The sequence below is a fragment of the Humulus lupulus genome, chromosome X, assembly GCF_963169125.1.
Source record: "Humulus lupulus chromosome X, drHumLupu1.1, whole genome shotgun sequence".
Classification (NCBI taxonomy): domain Eukaryota; kingdom Viridiplantae; phylum Streptophyta; class Magnoliopsida; order Rosales; family Cannabaceae; genus Humulus; species Humulus lupulus.
This window is the reverse complement of record NC_084802.1, coordinates 54,988,735-55,015,621: the sequence shown is the minus strand read 5'-3', so window position 1 is coordinate 55,015,621 and position 26,887 is coordinate 54,988,735. Positions and strand designations below refer to the sequence as shown.

The window sequence follows — 26,887 nt, the reverse complement described above, 5'->3', positions numbered from 1 at the left end:
GGAAAAACAAATAACACGGTAAAAGGGAGATATTTATGTACGATCCATGAGCCTATAAATAAAGGGCTCATGGCATCATTTAGGGGGTCTGATCTTTTTAGGCTGAGAAAACTCTCTCGTTTTAGGATTTTGGGGACTGATTCTTGGGGCATTTTCTGAGGGGTTAGAGAGATAAAGTTTGTATTCTCTAATGAGAAACTCTATATTTTTCTACTTGCACTTAAGAAACTCAGTTGGCTCAAGTTCATCTGATCTTAAGTGTAGGCTAAATATATCACAACTCCAAGTGGATTAGGCTATTACCAATAAATTGGGGCTGAACCACTATAAAATTATCTGTGTCGTGTTATTCTCTTGAAGGTTCATTGTAGTTTTGACGTCTACCAGTCATTGGCCAAAAACACGGTCAACATTTTGGTGCTTTCATTGAGAGCCTGAAGAGAAGAAACACACGACTATCATATCGAAATGGCGCCCAAGAATACCAATGTGGCATCCAAAAAGTCGGGCATGTCAAAAGAGCCTGCTAGATCAGAAGATCATGGACCGCAGAACCCAAAGACTGAGCCTAGGGTGTTTCTCAAGGAGACCACTCCAGAAGTTGAACAACTCTAGGAAGCAATAGGCGCTTTCCAAGAGGAGATGATACAATTCAATGCTCGGCAGGAGTCTTTCACTGAAGAGATGGCCAAGCAGAGAGTTGTGTTAGAGTAGCAAAGGCGTGATATGGAGGCCAAAAGCGAAGAGCTCAGACAGCGACAGGAGGAAGTCGACCGGAGACATCGTGAAGCAGCACTTGCTCTAGAAGCGGCTACCCTATTGGCCCAAGCCAATGCTCAAGCCGCGGCACAAGCAGCCACCCAGGGAGCAAGAAATAATAATGCTGGTCGGAGGACCGCTGACAAAGCCAATTCTCGGGGACCGGACAGAAGCAAGAGTAACCTCCCTGGTCGGGAAGATGATGGGGACCAATCCATAACTGCCTCGACACAAAGGGAGCACTCTAGAACCCCCTCCAGGAGCCACCGATCAGAAATTTCTAGATCCAGGAGTCACCGATCAGGCAATAAAAAGACTCCACCCAGGCAGGATCAGATCAAGATTCCTTGAGATAAGAGGACTTCACAATTCAAAGATGGGCATGGTCGTGATGAGGCTGATAGTCATCACACCGACCAGTCAAAGGAAAAGGAGGGCAACGACCAACAAGGAGGAAAAGACTGGCCGGGGCGTACCGAAAGACCTCCACTGCACCCCTGCCAGAAGCGTAGTGGGAGAGCGCAAGTCCCGCGTAGTAAGCCCTCTGAAAAATCAAAAGGTACGGTGTTCGATCGGGCAGGAGAGCATGCTTCCCGGAAGGATCTGAGGGACGTTATCACCAACAAGAGAAGGACCGTCCCGATCGAACGGAAAAATCTGAACCGCCCTGCCAGTCAAGTAGAAATACTTGACGACAGTGCACCAGATGGTAATGCCCGACTAGGCGGTCAAGACCTTGGAACTTCATCAGTTACACCAGCCATCCAAGCCCATCTTGACGTGCTAACAGCTGCAGTGCAAGGTTTGTCAAAACAACCTTCCGGGATAGATGCGATAGACCACTGGAGTGGCAGCCCATTTTGTGCCCGGATTAGAGCAGCCCAACCGCCGGCAAAATATAAAGCACCGATTCTGCCAGTATATACAGAAAAGGCAGATCCCATCAGACATGCTAGGAAATTTGAGGACCAGATGGAATTGCTCGGAGTAAGTGACGATTATCGGTGTAGAGTTTTCCCGATTACATTGTCGGATACTGCCCAGGAATGGTATTGGAAGTTTAAGCCGAACTCCATTACCTCTTGGGAAGCATTCAGGAAGGAGTTTTGTAGAGAATTCAACACTGTCCGGACTCCACCAGTTTATGCCAACTACTTGGCAGATATCAAACAAGGAAAATATGAGTCTTTAAAGAATTATATATAGAGATTCATGAGAGAAGCCAATAGAGCAACTGCTGTAGGAGACGAGGGGAAGATGGTTGCCATATCCGCTGGGATAACTTATCGAAGCCCTTTGTGGGATAGTATACATAGAAATCCAATTTCAACACTTCAACAATTTCTTGACCGAGCAGACAAGTATATGAAATTGGATGATGCAATCGAGAAAGAGGATAATGGCATAAACAATCTGGGCGGATCAACTGACTCTCCTAATAATGGTGGAAAGAAACTTGGAAATAACGGGTCTGACCACCATGAGGAAAAGAAAGCAAAGTTGAGTTCAAACGAAAAGCCAACCAAGTATGAGCCTCAGTTCACTAATTACACCACTCTCTCGACCAGCCGAGCAAAAATATATCTTGCTAGTCATGAAGAGGTTCCCTACTAGAAACCTCCACCCATCAGGAAAGAGATGAGGAAGAGAGATATGAATAAGTTTTGTCGTTTCCATGGAGATTATGGTCACGACACAAATGAATGCAATCACCTCAAGGACGAGATAGAATTCCTTCTTCGGTCGGGCAAGTTGAAGAAGTACCGAGCAGAGACACCCCAAGGAGAAGGAGGCAGCAGCAATCCTGGGTTCAAACGACAAAGATCTCCACCCTTGCAGCTCGGACCTGTGGACTTTACCTTAGACACTATATGTGGAGGACCACACTTGGCTGAGGATAGCAACGAAGCAAGGGAGAGGTATGCTGAGCGGGAGTGCTGGGATCAGAAACCATTGGAGCGGCGAGCATCAGAGGATATATTATCACTAAATACCGCTTTTAGAGTGATAGCTTAATTTCAAGTTGTTTAGCTTGCTATTTAAATTTGGTTTATGAGCTGGTTATTTGCTGACCTGTCAGCTATTTTTGAACAATTTTTGTTGTTTAAGACTCGTTATTAGACACGTTTTGTCCTTTTTAATTTACGAGTAATAAAAGAGACTACGCGCAGCGTGGTCGATTCTTGCTACAAATGTGCATGTGTGTTAATTATTCGAACAGTGTTCAACTAGTCGGTAAAATCGGACAGTGTTCAACTAGTCGATACATTCAAGCAGTGTTCAACTGCTCGAATATTTTCCATATATTCTATGTGTTTCACGAGTAATTAACTACTCGAACAGATTCGATCAAGTAGCAAGTGACTAAGGATCTTTCAACCCTCGATAACCTGGGGGGGCACATAGGGTATACTGGTATATAATTTAACATAGGTAATAAGAGCACGAGTTAAGATATCTGTTTTTAGGCTGACTTGTAAATTTTCGAAGTCCAAAAAGGCCATTGAGCTAACTTGTTTGACAAAGCTTAAGTAACTTGGAATTTTTCAAAATTTCAAGTTATAAGCAAATATTCGTGTGACAATAAATATTCTGCTCATAAAATGTTAGAGCAATAAGAGTGTGAGAAAATATACTTAGAATGGACTTATGAAATGTCTAGAATTTCAAAGTTTAAAAACTAAGTACTCATGCGAAAATATAAGGTATACATCAGAGTGACTTTACTATTCACAAAAAACTTATAACTTTTTAAGTCTAAAAAGACTTAGAATGTTTTAAGTTAACAAACAAAAGTAAAGTATGAAAGCCAACAGCTCGGTTGTACGAGAAAAATATCACTTCACAAGAAAAAAGAGTAAACTACTGGCCACGTACAAAGTTTAGCTGATCAGGTGCAAAGTTTCCCTGGTTGGGAGAGCAGATACAACTTCCTTGGTCAGCTGAGCATATATCACTGGTCTAGTAGGAAAGTCTGTTGTTGAGCATAACTAACAATGAGGAGTTCCTAGAGTAAACCATTTTTTTTACAAGCCCGAGGACATAAGGGCATGCATCCGAGTGGTTAGGCTGTGGTGTCCGAGCAGCCAAGCACGGAGCAAAGAGGCTATGGTGTCCAGGTGGCTAGGCGTGCATCTGAGCGGTTGCACCACATGTCCGAGCGGTTGCACCACATGTCTGAGAGGCTGCCATGACCGAGAGGCTGCTTGTGTCCGAGCAGCTAAATGCATGTCCGATCGATTGGGGCACATGGCCGAGCGACTGGAGAAGCTGCGTGTTCGAGCAGTGGGGCTGCGTCTGATGAGGTGTGGGCTGTGTCCGACCAGCTGGGTTTGCGTCTGAGCGGCTGGAGGATTTGCATCCGAGCGGCTGGAGGAGCTGCATCCGAGCAGCCATGGTTGTGCGCGCGCGTCCAAAGGCTGGTGTCCGATCAGGTGTGGGCTGTGTCCGAGCAGCTAGGGGTGCGTCCGACCGGATGGTGGCACTCGTCCGAGCAACCAGGGGTGCATCCGAGAGGATGGTGGCTCTCGTCCGAGCAGCTGGGGTGCGCATTCAAGGAGCGTCCATGTCCAAGGAGATGCTAGCTGGCCATCCGAGGAGCTTGGTGCTTCCGAGGGTCCGCTTCCGAGAGGTTGAGCATATATTTGGAGTGGTGTCCAAAGAGCTAGGGAGGCGTCTGAGCAGCAGGAAACAATACACCCAAGGGTTAGCAGTTAAAAAATTATTTGGGTCCCGGGGACCAAACAAGCATTTCAAATCAGCTATTCAAACAAGCTCAAAGAATGGAATTTGAAGAAATCAAAAGAAAAGTTCGATCGTGGGTTTATTACAAGAGTGAAAATTACCGACTGGATGGAAGTTTTTGGATGGCCTCAAAAACATTTTGCTAGAAGAAAATTTTATTATGTGAGTATATCATATAATAAATTTGGGGGGCAAATGTTATCTCCAAAAATTTGAGTTTGATGACGTGGCAATCAAAAGCGACAAGTGGCAATACATGGTCCGTAAACGACACATTAATAGTCAATAAATGTATTGGCTCGTCGGAGTTGTGATAAAGTGATCTGACTGACCTGGTAGAGATTCTGTCAGACCGATAAGGATTTTTGACTGACCAGTCAAGTGTCATGACCGACCAGTTATGTGCTTGTCTGCCCAGTCATGTGCTTGTCCAACCAGTGAGGTGTTTGTCCGACCAGTTAAGTGTTTGGCCGACCAGTGAAGTATTTGGTCGACCAGTGGAGTGCATGACCGACCAGTCATTTGTTTTGCCCGACCAGTAGAGTGTTTTGCTAGACCAGATTTGTGCTAGAGGAGTGTTTTGCCTACGAGAGGTGCTTGCCTATTTCCTCAGTAACAGCTTCAACCCGAATCATTCTCAACTACCACAGGAATCTCTCAGATATCCCGAAATAATAGCCATATTGTTGTAATATTAGATTTATTTATATTTTATTAATTAAAGTCTGTTGGAAGAACAAATAACCCGGTAAAAGGGAGATATTTATGTACGATCCATGAGCCTATAAATAAAGGGCTCATGGCATCATTTGGGGGGGCTGATCTTTTTAGGCTGAGAAAACTCTCTCGTTTTAGGATTTTGGGGACTGATTCTTGGGGCATTTTCTGAGGGGTTAGAGAGATAAAGTTTGTATTCTTTAAGGAGAAACTCTATATTTTTCTACTTGCACTTAAGAAACTCAGTTGGCTCAAGTTCATCTGATCTTAAGTGTAGGCTAAATATATCACAACTCCAAGTGGATTAGGCTATTACCAATAAATTGGGGCTAAACCACTATAAAATTATCTGTGTCGTGTTATTCTCTTGAAGGTTCATTGTAGTTTTGACGTCTACTCGTCGTTGGCCAAAAACGCGGCCAACATCCAGTTTTTGGTATTTTCCAAGAATATTACCAAATTATTATTTTCTCTCATTAATGATATTAATATATTGCCGAAAATATTTTTTTTCCATGATTAATTAATTCCAATAATTATTCCAAGATTTTTTCCAATATGAATTTTCGGTTAGACTTTTATTCAGAATTTCTAATGTTTTGACTAAGATAAAATCTAATTTTTATTTTGATTTCAATCAATAATAGAACTTGGGATAAAATAACTATAACATTAAATATTAAGGGTTCCAAAAATTTGGTATGTTACAATATGACTCACAAAAGTCATTGTGCTAACCCTTTCACATGTACATGCAATTCTACCAAGTCACTGGTGGTATAATTGATGATCTTGATGACGAGCTCGATTTGGTGACAGTTATGAAGGTTACGAAAATCAAAAGTTTATGTATTGATTATTGCCATCTTATCCTTGTTTATAGGAGTAGTGGTTATTTCCTTTATTTTGTATTCATGGAGATTCATTGTATTTTTTCCCTATATATTCTTACTGTTTTAGGTTGTAAAATACACATAATTTTATTTCCTCACTTCTTGATGATATCAGAGTCGTAAGGCTTTTTTCTCTCAGCAAATATTTTTTCTGTCCAGCTCTGGTTGTCCTCTCTGGCGCCGATAGCTTCTGTACTCTTCTGACAGTTCAGCTCTCCTTGGCAGTTCAAGCGATATCCTCGGCAATTCCAAGTGTAGCTATCAATCTGACATTGTCCTCCATCCAGGACCTCTCTGCCACCTAACAAAATCGACTTCGACCTCAGTCCCGATCGACGTAGCTTTCAGACGCAGGCGTAGCTCTGTTCGTTGTTCCCATCCGACGTAGCTCTTAAACACAGGCATGCAAGCCTCCATGATCGGGTCAATCCCTCCGTCACACAAACACCCGCACAATCAGGTCCATCACGTGCCATCCCTAGCCACTTGCCATTATGTCAAACAGTGAAGAAGTCTCCTCTCAAACAATTGGGCCTCACTCAACCCAAACCCAACCTACTGCCAATGTTCCACATTCAACCCAAACCCAACCAAGTAGTTATATGGGCTCCCTCTATAGCCTAGGTAGTGGTTCTCTCAATATCACAACCCAGAAGTTAGATGGAAAAAATTATCTCTAATGGGCCCAATCAGTCAAACTTGTCATTTGTGGTCGTGGGAAACTTGGGTACATTACTGGTGATCTCCTTGCACCCCCTTCCACTGATCCTACATACAAGGTATGACAAGCTAAAAATTCTATTGTTCTTGTGTGGCCAATTAATTTAATTGACTAAAAAATCAGTCGCAATTATATATTCTTTAAGACTGCTAAGGCAGTGTAGGACGTTGCCCGAAAAATGTATTCTATTCTTGGTAACACTTCTCAAATTTTTGAAATTCAAACCAAGCTCAAAGAAATCAAGCAAGGTAATCAAACTACTACCCAATATTTTTCAGGCTTACAAGATTTGTGGCAGGAACTCGATTTATATATAGATACCATACCACTGTGTGCTAACTGCACTACGATCTAGCGACAACAGTTAGAAAAAGAAAGAATTTTTGAGTTTCTTACTGGGTTAAACAGTAATCTTAATGAAGTCAGAGGGCGTGTGGTTGGTCGTTCCCTATTTCTTGACATTGAAGAAGCTTGCTCTGAGGTCAGACATGAAGAAGCACGTCGTCGCGTCATGCACACCTCTCCCGATTTGTAGCCCATTAAGAGCTCTGCATTTGTCTCAAAGACCGGCCCACCTCCATTTGGCAGATCCAATCCTGACCCTCGACCTAATCGCAAGGGTGATCGACCTTGGTGTGATCATTGTCAACGTCATGGTCACACTCGCTCTACTTGTTGGGAAATTCATGGAAAAACCGTCAAACTGGACTCCTCGTCACCAGAATGACAGAAAAGGCCTACCAAACTCAGTCTGAGAGTAGCACTAATAAGAGCAGTACTGTTGTTCCTTCCTTCAGTAATGAACAACTCGAACAGTTGTATACTCTCTTGAATCGATCTTTCATGGCACCCATATCTGGATCTGAATCCCATAGTGCTTCAGTGGCACACTCTAATAATTTCTCTTCCACTGCCCAAACTCCATGGATAATTGATTCCACTGCAATAGATCACATGACAGGTTTATCTCATTTGTTTGATTGTTATTGTCCTTGTTCGACTAAGTCTAGTGTCAAGATTGCAGATGGCACTCAATCCCCTTTGGCAATAATTGGCACCATTAAATTGTCTATTGATTCACTTCTTAAATCAATACTTTTTGTTCCTTCTTTGAAATGCAATTTAATTTATGTTCACAAATTGACTGTTGATAACAACTGCCTTGCTAAATTTGTGTCTAATTCTTGCCAATTTCAGGATCTATCATCGGGGAGGATGATTGGCAGTGCTAGGATTTGTGACGGTTTAAAATTTGAAGAGTTGTGCTTTAGATTTTAAATGTTATGCTTTATAGTTTAAAGAGACATGTTTTTAGATTTTAAGCCTATTGGTTTAAATTTTAAAGATTTTTTGTTTAGATTTTAAACATTATGTTTTATAGTTTAAATTTATAATTTAAAGGTTTGTGGTTTAAATTTTAAAGATTTTGGGTTCAGATTTCAAACAATATGCTTTATAGTTAAAAATGGTCGTGGTTTATAATTTAAGCCTTGTGGTTTAAATTTTAAACATAGTGGTTTAAATTTTAAAGAGTTTTGGTTTAGATTTTAAACGTTATGCTTTATAGTTTAAATTTATAATTTAAAGGGTCGTGGTTTAGATTTTAAGCTTAGCGGTTTAAATATTAAGCCTTGTGGTTTAAATTTTTAATAGTTGTGTTTTACATTTTAAACGTATTACTTTAAATTTTAAAGAGACATAGTTTATATTTTTAGCCTATTGGTTTAAATTTTAAAGAGTTGTGGTTTAGATTTTAAATATTATACTTTATAGTTTAAAGAGACTTGGTTTAGATTTTTAGCCTAATAGTTTAAATTTTAAAAAGTTATGGTTTAGATTTTAAACATTATACTTTATAGTTTAAAAAGACATGGCTTAGATTTTTAGTCTAGTGGTTTAAATTTTAAGTCTTATGATTTAAATTTTAAAGAGTTGCGGTTTAGATTTTAAACGTTATTCTTTATAGTTTAAAGAGACATGGATTATATTTTAAGCCTAATGATGTAAATTTTAAGTCTTGTGGTTTAAATTTTAAAGAGTTGTGATTTAGCTTTTAAACGTTATGATTTATAGTTTCAAGAGACGTAGTTTGAATTTTAAGATTTTTGGTTTAAATTTTAAAGAGTTGTGGTTTAAATTTTAAAAAGTCGTGGTTCAAATTTTAAGCCAAGTGTTTTAAATTTTAAGCCTAGTGATTTAAATTTTAAAAAGTTGTGGTTTGAATTTTAAGCCTTGTGGTTTAAATTTTAAGTCTTGTAGTTTAAATTTTAAAGAGTCGTGGTTTAAATTTTAAGTCTTATGATTTATATTTTAAGCCTTGTGATTTATATTTTAAGCTTTGTAGTTTATATTTTGGAGAGTTTTGGATTAGATTTTAAGCCTTGAGGTTGAACTTTTAAAAGGTTGTGGTTTATATTTTATATCTTTGAGATTTATATTTTAAAAGATTGTGGTTTACATTTTAAATTTTATAGTTTAAATTTTAAAGAGTTGTGATTTATAATTTAAGCTTTGATGTTTACATTTTAAAGAATAATTTTTCACATATTGAATACAATCTTATAAATATAGTTGTCACACATATATGTACAATTCGAATGCATTTCCAATTTAACTATAATATGACATATATAATACACAATACAGTAACACTTAGAATCATGTGCTCAAATAAGGGTAATTTGGGAGTCTAATGATAATAATAGGTAATGTTTAACTAAATATATTTAAGGTCTAATTTTAATTAACTACTTCTAAAAGTTAGTAGTTGTCAACTTTTCTCTTATTATTATTGCTAATATCCTTAAACAAAACTATTGGTTAGATACTCCAAACTCCAAAAGCACTTCTATATTTTATTTTATTTTTTCTATAAGTTTACTTACTTTATTGGGTAAGAGATAAGTTATCTTAATTGATTTGTGGTGCAAGTATCTTATTGACCTAATAAATAAATTAGATTTAGAGGTGACACTTCCAATTTTGGGGACTTCACATATAAGTCTTTGTTTCTTCATTTTAAAATTATTTAAGAAAATGTTTTCTTCCATATCAAAATTTTAAATCATATTATTGTTATCATTATTTAATATTGAGTAATTGGTGATGAAAATACCTAAGTTTTTCAATTTTAACATTTTAATACTTAAGTCTTTTTTTATGACATAGATACATTCCGTCAACATTTCTTGATGACCTAGGTACCTAGCGTTAATTTTTCTTTTAAGTGACAAATAAGTGCTTACGTGGCAACATGTAATTGGTTCAGATTATTAATTTTTATTTAAAAAAATCATTTAAAAATTAAATAAAAATTTAAAAAATATTCATTTTAAAATTTAAAAATTATTTAAAATTAAATTAAATCAAACTAAAATTAATCAACTAAAATCAGAAAACTTAAAATAAATTATAAACAAAACTTAATTTTATTTTTGACAAATAAGTTATAAACTAAACTTAATAAGTAAAAGAATCAGTTTTTTAAAAAATAAAAGTTAAATGATTTATAGTGTTAATTCCCTAAACGCTTATTCTTTCAAAAAATAAATATATAATTTGATCAAACCCTAATGAATCGCTCTTCTTCTTCTTCTTCTTCTTCTTCTTCTCAGACGATAGTCGTTCCGAGAACACTGCCTTCGTCCTCCTCATATGTTTGTCATTGGAGATCTGGGGAGAAGATGCCATCTACGATCTTGGGCTGTAGAAGAGAAGACGCTGTCGGAAAAGCCATCAAAGATATTGTGCGGGAGAAGAGAAGACGCCATCTGAGAATGGATGAGATCATTTCGTTCCCTTCTTTTTTTAAATAAAAACAAAACTCTGAGATCTGGTAGATTTCCGGTGGGGCTGGAGTGGGGATGAAGGACTTCAAGGAGTATTGTTCAAGCTTAGCCAATTTGATGCGAAGTGTGTGTTTAGAAACTACAAATTTATGTAGTTTTTTAACGGAAATTTCTTTTGTTTTTGTTAGTCGTTCTATCAATGTTATTGCTCGTGATTTATCACAGTGAGCTCTGCGTGTTATGTTCAGTCGTTTTTGGAACTCTACGGATATTTATCCCTCTGTGATGGATAAAATTTTCATTTAATGCAGTTTCTGCCGATTGTTTGGCTGAGCAAAAGAAAAGGGTTTTGAGAGATTATGGGAAATTGTGTTAAAAGAACGTAAAATAGTTTTTGCAGTTTAAAATAAAAAATAGGTGTTTTTTTAATATTTTCTAAAATTAAGTTTTTTAGTTTTAGTTTTTTTTAAATTAAAAAATAAAAAATTAATTAATATATTTAGAATGACAAAAATATTTTAAAAGTTTGTAATAAATAATGAGATAAAGTAATGTGAAAGAAAAAATGAGGAGAAATAAAATAATGAGAAAAATTTTGAGAAAGAAAAATTGATGTACGAAATAAAATGAGAAATAAAATGATGAGAGATAAAATGACGAGATAGAAAAAATAAAGATATAAGAAGTGATGAAAGAAAAAATAATGAGATGATAAGTGATGAGAAAGAAAATAAGGAAATAAAAAGTTATGAGAGAGAAAGTAATGTTAGAGAAAGTGATAAGAGAGAAAATGATGTGAGATAATAATAATTAAAAAATTTACGTGAGAAAAAATTTGACAAAAAAAAATAAGAACAATTAAAAATAATTTTATGTTGTTATCAAAATTTTCTATTTTTTGTAATTTTGTTTTTAAAAGTTGTTTTCTGAAAACAATATCAAACACCCCTATTTGTTTTCAGAAAACAAATTTTAAGTTTTAAAAACAAAAAATAATTTTTTAGTTAGGAGTCAAACTCATTCTATGTATTTGTGATTCTAGGTTCATTGGTGTGAGATTTAGGAATAAGAAGAAATTTAGTTAATTTCTAAATTGATGAATTAGATAATGTGCTACGGGGTTTTGTGCATAAATTTGGGCAGATTCAAGGTATATATAATTTTTTAGATCGTGGGCATATTCATAATGATAAACACATTTGATTGAATTTAATTTTAATTTGTTTATAATTATTATTTTTATGTTTAAAATGAATTTTGAATATTTTCATTATATTTTAAATTAATTTTTAATATTTAAATGATTATTTTTAAATAATTAAACTTAAATCAATTACAAATTGCTACGTAGCCATTTATTTGACACTTAACAGAAAAATTAATGTTAGGTACTTAGTTTATCAAGAAACATTGACGGAACATATTTATGTCGTAAAAAAAGATTTGGGTATTAAAATGCTAAAATTGAAAAATATAGGTATTTCGACGCTAGTTATTATTTAATATTTGATACTAATCCATTTTTATTTATTTATTTATTTTTAGGTGTTCATTTAGGCAAATAAAAAATGGGCTTTCAGAATTTTATTTTTTAATATTTTATTATCTAATTTTCTGAGACATATTTACATATTTTTTGGCTAGACAATAAGATTAAATTGTAATCTTACTTATTTTTTAATCTGAATAGTAAAATTTAATCCTAAAAAAAACAACATATACAATAAATGCCCCATCACTATTGAAACACTCGTCAAGTTTTTTTTTTCAAAATCCAATCCAAAACTTAAACCTACGAAAACATTCACTTAAACACACTAATTCATGGATTTCGAACACTTATGTACAAAAAAATTTTGTTTTGTTTACGTTTTTTTTCTCCCAGATTTGGTAACGTTAAAATTGTAGATTTTCGATTAAAATCGATGCTTTAATGATCTTAGCATTGGTCTAGCGATGGTGCCATGAGAACTTGATTTTTTAGGCAAAAAATGATGCATAATGATCCTTTAACAACGTTGCCATGAAAACTTAATTTTTAGGCAATAAAAACAAAACGATGCCTTAATAATGGTGCCATAAAAAATTGATTTTTTTTAGGCAAAAACCATGAAAAATCGATACTTAACGATAGTCTAGTAATGGTCCCATGAAATAATGTCAAAATTGATGGTTTGTGATGAAATTTGATAAAAATTTTGGTGAGACATAACTTTTCACTTGTATGGCAATTTGAAGTGATTTTATTTTTTGAATTTTGGTATTTTTTTTTCAAAATCTACACATTCAAAATGAGTTGAACCTTCAAAAAATTAGCATCTTTAATCCTTTTCACTTTTTCATGCAATTATTTTGTTAAAAAATTAAGATTTTGTGGCAAAAATTCCTAATACATACATCATTTTATATATAAATCCCCTTCTTTAAATTTTGATGTTTTTTAATAAAATCTAAATAAACCTTTTAATTATGAGCAGGTATAGAGCCTCAAATTTCCCTTTCCATAAGAAACGTAGCCAAACAAACTCTATAATTGGGAATGTGATTGGGACTTTTATTTTATCGATTTCTTTGGTTTGGACAGTTACGATTGGTTGAGGTGATTAGATATTGGAGTTTGGAGTTGGGGTGAGAAAATAACCTTTCTCTGACTGAACCAACTCCGTTGAATTTTGAGGTGGCACTTGGTGTGTGTGCCCAATCGCTTGCACAATTGATTTCCCTCTCCCCTAACGGATATTTTTATATTAAAAATTATCCAAAATTGTCCTATAGCTCCTATTCCCTTCGTCATCAATTCATAACACTAAAAAAATCTACCTCAATCAATTTAGTAGTTAATTAAATACCAATAATAATATCAAAATGGACCTCTATAGAGTTAGAGTGGTGAGATCACATTGCTTTGGAACTCATCAACTGAAACCTAAAGTATTATCATTATCATCATGGCTTACTAGCTCAACCAATCAAGGACTTGACTTTGTCGAATCAGAATTATTAGTTCTCATAACACCATAGTCGGCGCGTGGTGGCCAGTTTCAGATGATGGCCGAAGAAGCCGAAACTTTGATTCTAGTCAACGCTGTCGACGGTACCGTTGACTATAAAGGCCGTACGGTTTCGAGATCAAACTCCGGTGGTTGGACATCAGCGGCTTTTATTATAGGTAATTCAACAATATTGAAACTCAAAATTAAAAAGAAAAATGTTTTATCAGTTTTGAAATTTTGATATTAAATGAAAAATGAAAATCGTAATGGAACAGGTGTGGAAGTGGCGGAAAGATTCGCCTACTATGGGATCAGTTCAAATCTCGTCATGTATCTGACTGGGCCACTCGGGCAGTCAACGGCTGCGGCGGCGGCCAACATCAATGCTTGGGGAGGAGCCGCTGCCTTGATGCCTCTGTTAGGAGCATTCGTGGCCGATTCTTTTTTGGGGCGCTACCGCACCATAGTCGTCGCTTCTCTGCTCTATATTTTGGTCTGTTCTCTAACTAAATATATACACAATAAGAATAAATATTTTTGAGGAAAAAAAATATCTAGATAAATAAATTGGTTAGCTAGTATGATATCTTATATCTAATTGATTTGTACAGTACAAAAAAAAATTAAAAGACATCACTTGTCTTGCTCTGCCAGAGGCTCAGATAATTGAATTGATATGGATTTCTTCTTTTCTTCTTTTTAATAACAAAAATTAGTATAGAAAAAGTTTATTAGGTGTTTTCTCCAAAACATTGTTTTATTTATCTGGATATGAAGAATCCATTTTCGTTAGTTGGTCTTATTTTCAAGTAAAACGGTAATTTTTCAACAAATAAATTATTAATATAAAAGCAAAGTATTATAATCACTAACTGCAAATATGATCTCAAGTTATGGCATATTGGATTTCTGTCAATCCTTACTGGTTCAAATTGATATGGAGAACAGGCACTTGGTCTGTTGACACTATCGGCTACTCTGCCTTCTCATAGTTGTTTTGACTCCCAAAACAACAACATTTCAGCTTGCTCTCCTCCACAGCTACAAGTAATATTGTTCTTCTTTGCCTTATATCTAGTGGCAGTGGCCGTAGGTGGCCACAAGCCATGCACTCAAGCTTTTGGAGCCGATCAGTTCGATGGTGAAGATCCGGAGGAGTGCAAGGCCAAGAGCTCATTCTTCAACTGGTGGTATTTTGGTGCCTCTGCAGGTGTTACAGTAGCAGTTATAATCGTAAGCTACATACAAGACAATCTGAGTTGGGCTCTTGGGTTTGGTATTCCTTGCATCGCAATGGTCATTGCGCTGGGTGTTTTCATGCTTGGTAGTACAACTTATTGGTATAGCATTGTACAGAAGAATGAGAAAGGTCCCTTCGTGAGGATCGGTGGTGTTTTTGTTGCAGCATTTAGAAACTGGAGGAGAAGTCCTTCAAGTGTAGCCATTGAAGTTGAAACTCGAGGATTCTTGCCTCACCAAAGTTCTGAACAATTCAGGTAAGGGACTTGACTTTATGACTAAATTTATTAGTGAAAAAAAAAAGGAAAAGAAACTTCAGCGGGGTACATTTGGCTTATTGGTAATAACAGATTTTTCAATTGTATAGTTGAAATTACTTGTGTATGATATGTGTATACAAATTTTTCGTATTTAGCATTAATCTAGGATATAAATTTGCAATTAAATACAATATTAGTAGTTATACAGATCCAATTGCAAACAAAATAAAAGAGCTGATTGAAAGCATGTAATAGTTCATAGTCTGAATTTCTTATTTTTCCTACTTATTTTGTTGTTGGTTATCAGAATCTCCCTCGCCATATGGCTAAACCAACAAGAATTTTTCTTAATGTTCTATTTAATAATTATTTCTTTTAATAAAAGGGAGAAAAAGGCCCTTCTAATCATATTTGGATCCTATAACCTTATAGGTTCCTCAACAAAGCCTTGCTTGCACCAACCAACTGGAAGGAAGATGATGATTGCGCTTGTTGCATAGCTGATGTTGAAGAAGCAAAGGCTATACTTAGACTTGTTCCAATATGGGCGACATGCTGCATATATGGTATGGTGTTTGCACAATCATCAACTTTCTTTACAAAGCAAGGTGCCACCATGGACAGAACGATTGTCTCAGGCCACAAAATACCAGCTGCCTCACTTCAATGCTTCATCTACCTCACGCTTATTATCCTCTTACCAATCTATGATCGCATTTTCGTTCCGATCACTAGAGCTTTCACTAGAACGGTACCATCTGGAATCACAATGCTGCAGAGAATAGGAGTTGGATTTTTCTTCCATGTTTTGTCTATGGTGGTTGCAGCCCTTGTTGAGATCAAAAGGCTCAAAACTGCTCAAGAATACAACATAGTTGATACGCCGGATGTGATGATTCCAATGAGCGTGTGGTGGTTGTTACCTCAGTACCTTCTCTTTGGAGTAGCTGATGTTTTCACTCTGGTTGGTATGCAAGAGTTCTTCTATGATCAAGTCCCAACAGAGTTGAGAAGCATAGGACTTGCACTATACTTTAGTGTGTTTGGTATTGGGGGCTTCTTAAGCAGCTTTCTTATTTCTGTTATTGAGAAAACAACAGGGGGAGAAGGCAGAGATAGCTGGTTTCCTAATAACTTGAACAAGGCTCATCTTGATTGGTTTTATTGGTTACTTTTTGGACTTAGTTCAATTGGGTTTGCTTTCTACTTGCATTTTGCTCACTCTTACGTTTATAATAGAAGAGGTACAACATAAATTTTACTTTTTTCTGTCATTGTACTTTGTAAGCAAGCAATTGCGAAGAAGAATGTAAATCAAACGTTGCAATGTAAGTATCAATAAAAATAGTACTAGATCAAATTGAATTTTTAATCGCTGAAATTAACACAAGATAAAAATAAAAATAAAATTGTACCATATATGTACAACCATTTTTAATGTATTTTAATACCTAATATTAATAAAACTAAATATTGGTACGAACAAAGTCATATGGACATAAAGGGATAAGCTTAAAACTGGGCTTAGAGGGCTGCGAGCCCCAGTAGCAAGCTAGTGTGGTGGGAGCTCACTCTTAAAAAATTAATTTAATTTCGTGTGGGCTCGTGTGGGCCAATGGGCCACATATCAGATAAGAACACATACTACGCTACATCTTAGCCAGAAGCCGAGACAAGCATGCTTCAAATGGTCAACAAGTTTGTCTTTTATAACTTGCTGGGCTACGTTGATTTAACCCCTCAACCGATATGGGATAATAGGACTGAATCTAAACTGACCAAAACTGTTTTTGCCCAGTAATCCACCACAACTATAGAACATGAAACTATGTTAAATAGAAAATGGTCATCAGTGTTTGTACTCATCACAAGTATTTGTAATCGAAAATTTTACACTATATGCATCATAACATAATTAAATTTTTTAACATGTTATCATAAAAATTCTCCTATTAATGTGCCTCTTTCTTTATTTTGGACAAAAATACCCTCATGAGTAAAATTTAACCATTCACACATTTCTCTCTCTATCTCTCTCTCATCCATCATTTACAGCCATTTTTACAGAAACCATTGTCGATTTTCACAGCCAAACCAGTGAAGAAATTGGACTGCTCAGATCTAGAAGTTTCATTTCAAGTGAAGAATTCATTTCAAGTGAAGAAATTGTCATTCTTGACGTTTTTTAAGAGAAAAAATCATGGGTAAGTATCATTTCATTTATCTACTTGTGAATATGAAAGTCATCGTTAGATATTAGATTCGAACTGTTCTGTTGTTGAGTGTGGTATTTTTTCAGCATTTTTTTATTTGTTCTTCGAATCTAGAAATATGTGGGTGCCATTCCAAAATCAATGGTACATCAATGGAATGTCGATGTTGGGGCGAACATATAATTTAGATGTTATTTTCGATATAATATCGATGGTATATCGATGTTGAATCGATGTCATATATGTTGATTTGGTTCAGCGTCGATATGACATTGATATACCATCGAAATGGAATCGCGTACAGATGGCAACCATCAGCATCGATTATACATCGATGGTATATCGATGTCATATCGATGGTACATCGATGCAATTTCAATGTTATTTAGATGTTATGTTTGATATAATATCGATGCTGAATTGATGCCATATATGTTGATTTGGTTCAGCATCGATATGACATCGATATACCATCAAAATGGAATCACGTACATATGGCAACCATAAGCATCGATTATGCATCGAAATTTCATCGATGTGGCATCGATGTTGAATTGCAATGCATATTTTCATATGCATCGATTCATCATCGATTACATTTTATTTTTATAATTTTCTTATGCTTTTTTTTGTAAATTTGTAGGTTCCAGAGTTAATATAATTGTTTCTTACAACGGTGTTTGGGAACAGAAATGAGAGAAATGGAATTTCAAAGCTGGTTTGAACACTATAATACCCGTTGTTGACCGCGTTTTTGGCCAACGACGTGAGAACATAAAAAACGATAAAACATTCAAGAGAATTTAAACGACACAGACGGTTTTGAACAGAAAGTAAATAACACAGCAATTTTTATAGTGGTTCAGCCCCAATATGTTGGTAATAGCCTAATCCACTTAGAGTTGTGATTATAGATCCGTACTCAAGATCAGATGAACTGAGCCAACTGAGTTTCTTCAGTACAGATTACAAGAATACAAGAATTTTTCTAGATACAAGCACTTTCTCTCTCTAGAAAACTCAGACCCAAAATTTCCCAAAAAGTCTCCAGAGAAGAAGAAGCCCCCTTCTGATCTCATAAGCCATGTATTTATAGGCTTAGGATCATACATTTGATATCCCCTAGAATCGGGATATTTTATTATTCTTATTATATTTAAATTACAAAAATATTCAAAATATAACAGAACACCAAATTTGTGGGGAAAAATGAGATATTCCCGCGTGTGCCAAGACCGGTTCTTGTTGAAGTCGTTTCTAGGAATCTTGACTTAGTCCTCCTCTATCTGGTCGACCCATATCTCCTACTGACCATTCATGCAAGTGCTGGTCGGACACATGCATGCTGGACATGCACTTGCTGGTAGGACATGCATTTGCTGGTAGGACATGCGCATGGTGGTAGGACATGCACTCCTCTCCTCTAACATGACATGTTCTCTAGCATGCCATGTTTCTCGTCTAACATGGCACTCTCCTCTAGCATGCCATGTCTCTCGTCTAACATAGCACTCTCCTCTAGCATGCCAGTGCTGGTAGGACATGTGCATGCTGGTAGGACAATGTCACTCCTGGGCAGCAATGTCACTCCTAGGCAGACAAACACGCGACTGGTCGGACAAGGTCATGCCTGGTCGGTCATGACACTTCTCAAGCAGTCAAAACTCTTCATCAGTCTACCAGGTCACTTTATCACAACTCTGAGGAGTCAATGTATTTATTGACTATTTAATGTGTCTTTTACGGAGCATGTACTGCCACTTGTCACCTCTATTGTCACGTCATCGATCTCCATTTTTTGGGGATAACACCCGTACCAATTGATGTTGGTTACATAGAATTATTGGAGAAGTTGTAAGTGGATAGGTCATTGTTTGACTTAAAGTTGGAAGTGTCGTTTACATGCAATGATTTTAGCGTAGATCCCATTGAAATCACTGATGATGAAGGAGTTAGTGCACTTATTCTTGACAATTCAAAGTCCTTAAGACATCGGGTTCCTTTATGCGTTAGTTCGATTGCAAAGAGCATTGCTTTTCTTGATCCATCTCCTAGAGCGAGTGTTAATATGGAAAACCATAATCAATCCTGCACGGTTGTTCCACAAACAGCTCCTGGGCCAAGTGTATGCATGGGAGGTCTTAGTCATAATGAAACTTTTTTCCCCCAACAAATCTCCCGCATGATGATAGGTATGAGTATGAGCCTTATGTCAATGACAATTCAGTTGCCCATTTTGGTGATGATGATGAAAGAGTTGAGGGGTGCAGTAGTTCTGATGATAACTCTGAGGATCGGTTGTCGATGCTACCTATGGTTCAAGTAGATAACTTAAATGTACCCTTGCCAAGACGTCAAGAAAGCCAAGGACGGAGGACTGCTAGCTCAGAGAGCAGTCGTCCAACTACACAAGACGATAGAAATAGATGGAGTTCTCCGGCATATACTGCTGAAGAAATCCCATGCCCCTCTTATGTTGTCCCCACGTTATCTGGAGTGAGTTGTGGAGTAATAGAAGTTGGGAAGGTTTTTTAGAACAAGTTAGAGTTTAAGACGAAGGCACACTTGTATGCAATGAAGTAGAACTCCGAGTTTGTGGTGAAGAAGTCAGGTACTGAAGTTTGGTATATCACTTGCAAGGATCCTGATTGTGGGTGGAGATTGAGGGGGAAGAGAATGCCTAAATCTGATATGTTTAAGATAACTCATTTCACCAATAAACACACTTGATCACTTGACCTTCGACATAAAGGCCATCGCCAAGCTGCACCTTGGGTTATTGGTCATTGCATAAAGAAAAAATATCAGACTGGATCGAATGCGTACATGGCAAACAACAAAAGAGAAGACATTAAGAATGATTATGGCATTGAGTTGTCATATGGAAAAGCTTGGAGATGCCGAGAGAAGGCTCTTTCTTATGTTAGAGGGACACTGGAAGCATCCTACCAGAAGTTACCATCGTACCTGTTCATGCTTCAACAGAAAAATCCCGGGACGTTGACAGATTTTGTCACTGAGGAGGATCGGTTCAAATATTGCTTTTTCTCACTCGGAGTTAGTAGAAGAGGGTTTCATACATGTCGTCCTATGTTATGTGTGGACGACACTTTTTTAAAGACAAAATACGGTGGATAGATGTTATGTGCAGTCGCGCTGGATGCAAATAACCATCTATATCCAGTTGCATTTGGTATTGTGGATAATGAGAATCATGATTCTTGGAAGTATTTCATGTCAAAGCTAAAGGAAGCGATTGGGGAAGTTGAGGACCTGGCGTTTGTATCTGACAGGCATGTAAGTATTACACATGCCTTGGAAACTATTTTCCCCGATGCCTATCATGGTGCTTGCTACCACCACATTAGTATGAATGTGGTTGCTAAATTCAAGACTGATCATTGTCATGTGTTGATGTATAATGCGGCATTTGCTTTTAGGAAATCTGAGTTCCACGCTAACTTTTGAAAAAATCAAATCAAAATACCCAGCTATTGCTCAATACCTAGAAGGCATAGGTTTTGATAAGTGGTCCCATGCTTACTTTCCTGGAAATAGGTATGTCACTGTGAATTGTATTTTAATTTATGAAATCTTCTAAATGTACATTACTATTAAATGTTAGTTTTCTTGGATACTAGGTATAATATAATGACAAGAAATTATGCTGAAAGTTTCAACAATAAGACCCGGGATGCTAGGAGCTTTCCGATAACTACATTCGTCGAATTTATTCGCTTCACACTGCAGTCCTGGTTCTGTGATAGGAGAGAAACTAGCAAGAAGATAACTACAACTCTTGCACCGACCTATGAGAAAAATTTGGTGGATATGGCTTAGAAAGCTCGATTCTTGATCCCTTATGCAATAGGGAGGCATGAGTTCCATGTGTTAGATGGTGAGCTGAATGGTGAAGTCGACCTCCTAAATAAGACATGCACATGTGGTGTGTTTCAGATTATTGGTATCCCATGTGATCATGCACTATCTGGATCCCTTAAGCGAGGGGTGAACTTTTATTCGCTGTGTTCAGATTACTATAAAATTGAGACATGGAAGTCCTCTTACACGGAATCTATATATCCTACTGGTAAAGAGGAAGAGTGGATTGTTCCACATGACATTATGACAATAAAAGTGAGAACACCTGCACAAAAAAACCCGGTTGGTCTTCCAAAGAAGAAACAAGGTAGGCCTAAGAAGAAACGCCATCCTTCCAATGGAGATAAATTGGTTGTAGAACGCAAGTGCAACACTTGTGGAGGTCTAGGCCATAATAGGGCAACTTGTAAAGTTCGTGTTTGAAATTTATGGCATCAATGTTAAACTTTTTATTTGGGTACTATTAATCTTTTTATTTGGAGAAGTTGAAGACTTGGCGTTTGCTTTATTTGTGTATTAATGGACTTTGTTAATCTTTTTATTTATGTATTAATGGACCTTGTTAATCTTTTTATTTGTGTATTAATGGATTTTGTCAATCGAAATGACATTGTTTATATACATAACTAAGGAGAAATATATTATTGTGTATTATCGAATAGCCATCGAAATGACATTTTTTATATACAAAACTAAGGAGAAATCAAAATAAATTTTCTAACATATAGAAATCAAAATAGATGTTCTAACATCAAGGGTACACATTCTCATAAAAAATGCCGACGCATAATTTATCCCTGAAGTACTGAATGTGGTCGTCGATGGCATATGATAAAGGAATGTCTCCAAGAATAAACTCCAAGTGTTTGATGGAGAATACGCCACATTCTTCGCTAAAACCAAGTAATTGCATTTGTGAGCGTATTGACACTTAAAGGATAACACTGTTATGAAAATCTGAAGTTAGTACGTCTAAATACCTGCTTTTAGACTGTGGGACAATATCAGTGGACATGCGTCGCCAATCAAAGTTTGGAACGGTGATCTTCGATCTAGCTATTTTCAACTTGGGGTGTCCTTTAAACATACCAAAAGCGTTGAGTAAAGATGGAAGCATCCTAGTCCAAGGCTCGATTAACTCAAACAACTTATTATGGCTAAAGTTGGAATGATCTGAGTCAAATACAGTGATCATCCAATCAGTGAAATTTATTTCACAAAGGACCCAATGACGATTTTCCAAGCAACAGTGGAAGTAGACCTCGTTGCAATCACTCCAAGGTTTCTTGTATCTTTTAGCATCTTCTTTCACGAAATTAAGAATGTCCTTATCCCATTGGTAAGCCCTGCTTTTGTTCTTGAAGTCCTCATATCTAGCAGGAATATACTGTGCAAATGATGAATCAAGTATGGTGGCTTTCACGGGGTACGTCCTCGGCAACTCAAAAAGACGTCTCCGTATAAGATAATTCGCAGCATCGAGATGCTGCAAATAAATAGAGTATCGTTAAGGAAGAGTGGATTGTTAAAATGAGATAAATGTTCTTACAAATATAAAAGACTTACATTTTCTGCCAACCATTCTTTTGCCACCTTCAACTTCAAGAACCAAACATGGGTGCCATCACAACATTCCAACTTCCTTGGTCTGCTGTTGTCAATCTCACTGAGTACCCATCGGTTAAAAGTTGTCAACATATCTTGATCCAACACCTTTAAAGGATGGATCGTAACTGGGTCCTTGAACTTTGGTTTCTTGGCTGCTGGAGTATAGTCCTCGTACCTTACTGGTCTCTGTCTAGTGCGCTTACCTGTAACGGGAGAAATTTGTATCTAATCTCTTTAAAACATGTAAAAACTCATGGATTAGTCATACTTAAGACCGTCTGCACTGGCTGAGAATGTGTGGCTTCTCCAACAGGAGGCTCGTAACATGTGGGGAGAATGTCGTACTCTACATCCTCTGCTGGAGTAGGTGCAGGGGTAGGTATACCACCAAATGTTGCCAGCTTCTCTAATATGACTTCTTGATTCTTAAGGACGATACCTAGAGTGGCCTTAACCTCATCCACTGCACCTGATAGTTTGGCCATCTCACCCAACACAACCTCATAAGCCCCAGGAGCAGAAGTAGGTTCTGCACTAGTATCTGGAGCAGTCTCCGTCGGGGCATCCTCCACAAATATGCCAGCCTCCACGGCTATCTCAGCCACCGCAGCAGCCTTTGCCTCAGGATCATAAGGTCTTCCATCCTTTGGTGCAGGCTGGATCATATCCTGCAGCATCTCATACCTAAGAGCACCCCCCCTCTATACTCTGATATATGGTGCCAAAGAATTCTCACTCGTCTGGTCAAGGCCTTAGGATAGAAATGCAAGAGAGCTGTAATGGAAACAAAACAAGCAAATTAGAAACGACATAAGTTGATTAGTATAATTCAAAAGTTATTGAATTATTTAAATTTAATATAACTTACATGTCTCCTCGCAAGTACATCCTTCAAATGCAAATGCTTCGACTGGCCTGTGCTCTCCCACTGTAGCATCCTAGGGAACTTGAATCCATAGGGCTTGGCGTATTCCTTCTGCAAATCAAGAATCGTCTCGTATGCCCAATATTGCAAGGCTGGTGGATACTCCTTGCAGGTGTACTTTGCCTCCACCTGAACACCCTTAGAAGACTCCTCCTCAGTGATATTCTTCGTCTTCTTACCAGGTATTGTAGCACCAATTGCTTTCATATCTCTACTGAATTGTTTCACAGTTGTATCGAATGAAAGAGATCCCCACGAATATTTCTCAAAATAATCTAAATCCTCGACCATTGACAATGAATCTCGCCAAATAGCATTTTCGTTCTCAACGACCAATAGTATCCCCTCCACAAAGTAAACCAAACCGAGCTTGTACAGATCATCAGGTACATTGCACATACTAAAAGATCGTTCCAACATATTGAACCTAATGCCTTTCTCGGGTTCCACACTGAAATATGTATCAACTAGGCGGGAGGAAGTAAGGTGAGGTTGAATGTCAGCGGCAAGTGGTGGACAGGAGCAACTCAGGCCAGTGATAATGGCAAACTCGTGCACCCCAAACTTACATAAGTTTGGGCCTATCAAGAAGTGCACCTCATCGCCACGCGGAGACTTCACCTTTCGCAAAAGCAGTGTGTGCACCAATGCTCAAGAGAACTAAAAGGCAGGGGCTGTGAAGAATGGTCCAAAAACAGACTCATTCACCCTCCCCAACAATCCATGCTCCGCAAACCTTTTCTTCAATTTTGTTAACCTCTCGAAACCCCTATAGGTAATACGACCGACATAATGATCCTCTATAGGGATCTCAAGCGGTGGGATACGTTTGGGTGGCATCTGCAAAATATAAAAAAAAAATAGAGAATTAGTTGAATTTACAAAAAATACTTAGTTTGTTGTTCTCATCGATGTTCCATCGAAATACTATCGATATACCATCGAAATGCCATCGATATACCATCGAAATGCCATCGATATACCATCGATATACAACTAACTAAGCCACTTACAAATAAACAAACAAATTATCGATGTGCCATCGAAATGGAATTGAAATACTATCGATATACCATCGAAATAGCATCGATGGAGCATCGAATATCTTTCAAGAAGATAACATATAAAAGCCATTGACATCGCATCGACATAGCATTGAATTAACATCGATGCATCACCATCGAAATGGCAACGAAATAACATCGAAATGACATCGAAATAACATCGACATAACATATAAATTAATGTGCTCCTACAACCATCGAAATGGCATCGAAATAACATCGACATAGCATCGAAATTAATAGATTTATCAAAATATAACTAAAACTAAGAAAGCATCGAAATACCATCGAACTATAATCGAAATTGTATCGAAGTCAGCATCGACATATCATCGATTTTATACCAAAAAAAATAAAAATCATGCAAGCATCGAAATGACATCGATATACCATCGATTATGCATCGATGGACTATCGCCTTCGTTTACTGGTCCATCAAAATACTATCGATGGAGCATCGATTGTGCATCGATGAATGTAATGACCCAACTATTTCTAAGACCTTGGACCGTTAAAACTACTAGACTTAACTACTACTAATTGAGAAAACATACATAAGAAATAATCATAACTTTATTAAAACCCCAAATTAGATATTGTATCAAATACAAAATAACATAAAAGCATAAAATAAACTGTGATAGGGTATGGGATCCTATTATTTACAAAACATAAAAACATAACTTTTAAATACTAATTGCGGAATTACATCAAAAAAATATATTTTAGAAGACTAAACATAAATAACTTCGTCCTCGATCGACACACAGTCCATTCATCCTCAACATACAAGCCAAGCTACCGAGAATCCTTCTGCCTTCCATGTTCATTTTCCTGCATCACACTAAAATAAAGGAGTGAGTCTAATGCCCAACAAGGAAAATCTACTAACAATCTCATATCATAACGTAAGACTATATCATAAACATATACTATAAAACGTATGATTATAACAACATATATCATATAGGACTATAACAATAATGGCCATCATAAATTATTAGGGCTTGTTATCTAAGCAAGTCATGTGCCCATAAATTTGTGGGGCTTGCTAGCTAAGCAAGTCATATGCCCAATATAACTTCTTGGGGCTTCCTTATCTAAGCAAGTCATATGTCCAAGGACTACAAAACATACTATACATATACTTATCATAACATAAACATAAACACATAAAATCTATCATATTTTCCTTACCAAAAGCAGGGATATTTGGGAACAAGAACGAGATTAGAAGACTCCAAGAAGGACCTTAAGTTTCAAGAACTTAAATACCTTGATTGATCTTATGGATTGATCTAAACCTTAATACCGAAATCACACTATTTCTCACTTCCCAAGTGTTTAAAAAAGCTTAGAATGATAAAGCTTTTATCCCAAACCCAAGTGTATCTCTCTATAATAATACTAGCACCTTAGAGGCTCTGATCGAATGCTTGAAGAATGAAGAAAAAGGCTGAGCACTAGGTCCTATTTATAGAGTTTGAGGAGTGAAACTATCCTATTAAAAAAAAAATACTTAAATTCTTAAATAAATATGATTATGGCAAGTGTCATGCTCTTAATGGTTATGGAAGGTTCTAGAGTTTCTAGATCTTTCTTTTATTTAAACTTAAATCCTTAAATAAACATGATTATGACAAGTGTCACGTTCTTAATAGTTCTGGAAGGTTCTAGAGTTTCTAGATCATTCTTTTATTTAAACTTAAATCCTTAAATAAACATGATTATGACAAGTGTCATGCTCTTAATGGTTCTGGAAGATTCTAGAGTTTCTAGATCTTTCTTTTATTTAAAAATATTTAAATCCTTAAATAAACATGATTATGACAAGTGTCATGCTCTTAATGGTTCTAGAAGGTTCTAGAGTTTCTAGATCTTTCTTTTATTTAAAAATACTTAAATCCTTAAATAAAAATGATTACGAAAAGTGTTATGCTCTTAATGGTTCTATCTAAACCTTAAGTTATAATAAATATATTTCTAGGAACAACAATATTAATAAAACCTTATGTTATAATTAATATTCTTAAACTATAGGTTAAACTTATAAAATTCATAACTGTTGCTACGAGTTTCCA

The 26,887-nt window shown here is 36.6% G+C and overlaps 2 protein-coding genes and 1 pseudogene across 2 annotated transcripts; 2 read left to right on the top strand and 1 right to left on the bottom strand.

The window, feature by feature from the left end:
* The first annotated feature begins 13,462 nt into the window (after positions 1 to 13,462).
* On the top strand, positions 13,463 to 16,474 carry LOC133803859 (protein NRT1/ PTR FAMILY 5.10-like). The gene is made up of 4 exons (XM_062242000.1): positions 13,463 to 13,791; positions 13,891 to 14,108; positions 14,564 to 15,111; positions 15,547 to 16,474. Exons 1-4 carry the CDS (start codon positions 13,668 to 13,670, stop codon positions 16,367 to 16,369), a joined length of 1,713 nt encoding a protein of 570 aa, XP_062097984.1. The 5' UTR covers positions 13,463 to 13,667; the 3' UTR covers positions 16,370 to 16,474.
* Positions 16,475 to 16,615: 141 nt separating this feature from the next.
* Positions 16,616 to 16,794, bottom strand: LOC133807524 (U2 spliceosomal RNA; annotated as a pseudogene).
* Positions 16,795 to 20,153: 3,359 nt separating this feature from the next.
* Positions 20,154 to 21,632, top strand: LOC133805842 (uncharacterized). The gene is made up of 5 exons (XM_062243992.1): positions 20,154 to 20,388; positions 20,479 to 20,673; positions 20,768 to 20,885; positions 20,969 to 21,152; positions 21,285 to 21,632. The coding sequence occupies exons 1-5, from the start codon at positions 20,154 to 20,156 to the stop codon at positions 21,630 to 21,632; spliced, it is 1,080 nt and encodes a 359-aa protein (XP_062099976.1).
* The last annotated feature ends 5,255 nt before the right edge of the window (positions 21,633 to 26,887 follow it).

Coding starts and splice junctions, on each gene's coding strand:
- LOC133803859 (XM_062242000.1), top strand. CDS start 13,668: ATGATGGCCGAAGAAGCCGAAACTTTGATTCTAGTCAACGCTGTCGAC. Junction 13,792..13,890: donor ATCAGCGGCTTTTATTATAG/GTAATTCAACAA, acceptor GTAATGGAACAG/GTGTGGAAGTGGCGGAAAGA. Junction 14,109..14,563: donor CTTCTCTGCTCTATATTTTG/GTCTGTTCTCTA, acceptor TATGGAGAACAG/GCACTTGGTCTGTTGACACT.
- LOC133805842 (XM_062243992.1), top strand. CDS start 20,154: ATGGCAAACAACAAAAGAGAAGACATTAAGAATGATTATGGCATTGAG. Junction 20,674..20,767: donor TTTCCCCGATGCCTATCATG/GTGCTTGCTACC, acceptor ATTTGCTTTTAG/GAAATCTGAGTTCCACGCTA. Junction 21,153..21,284: donor CGACCTATGAGAAAAATTTG/GTGGATATGGCT, acceptor GGTGTGTTTCAG/ATTATTGGTATCCCATGTGA.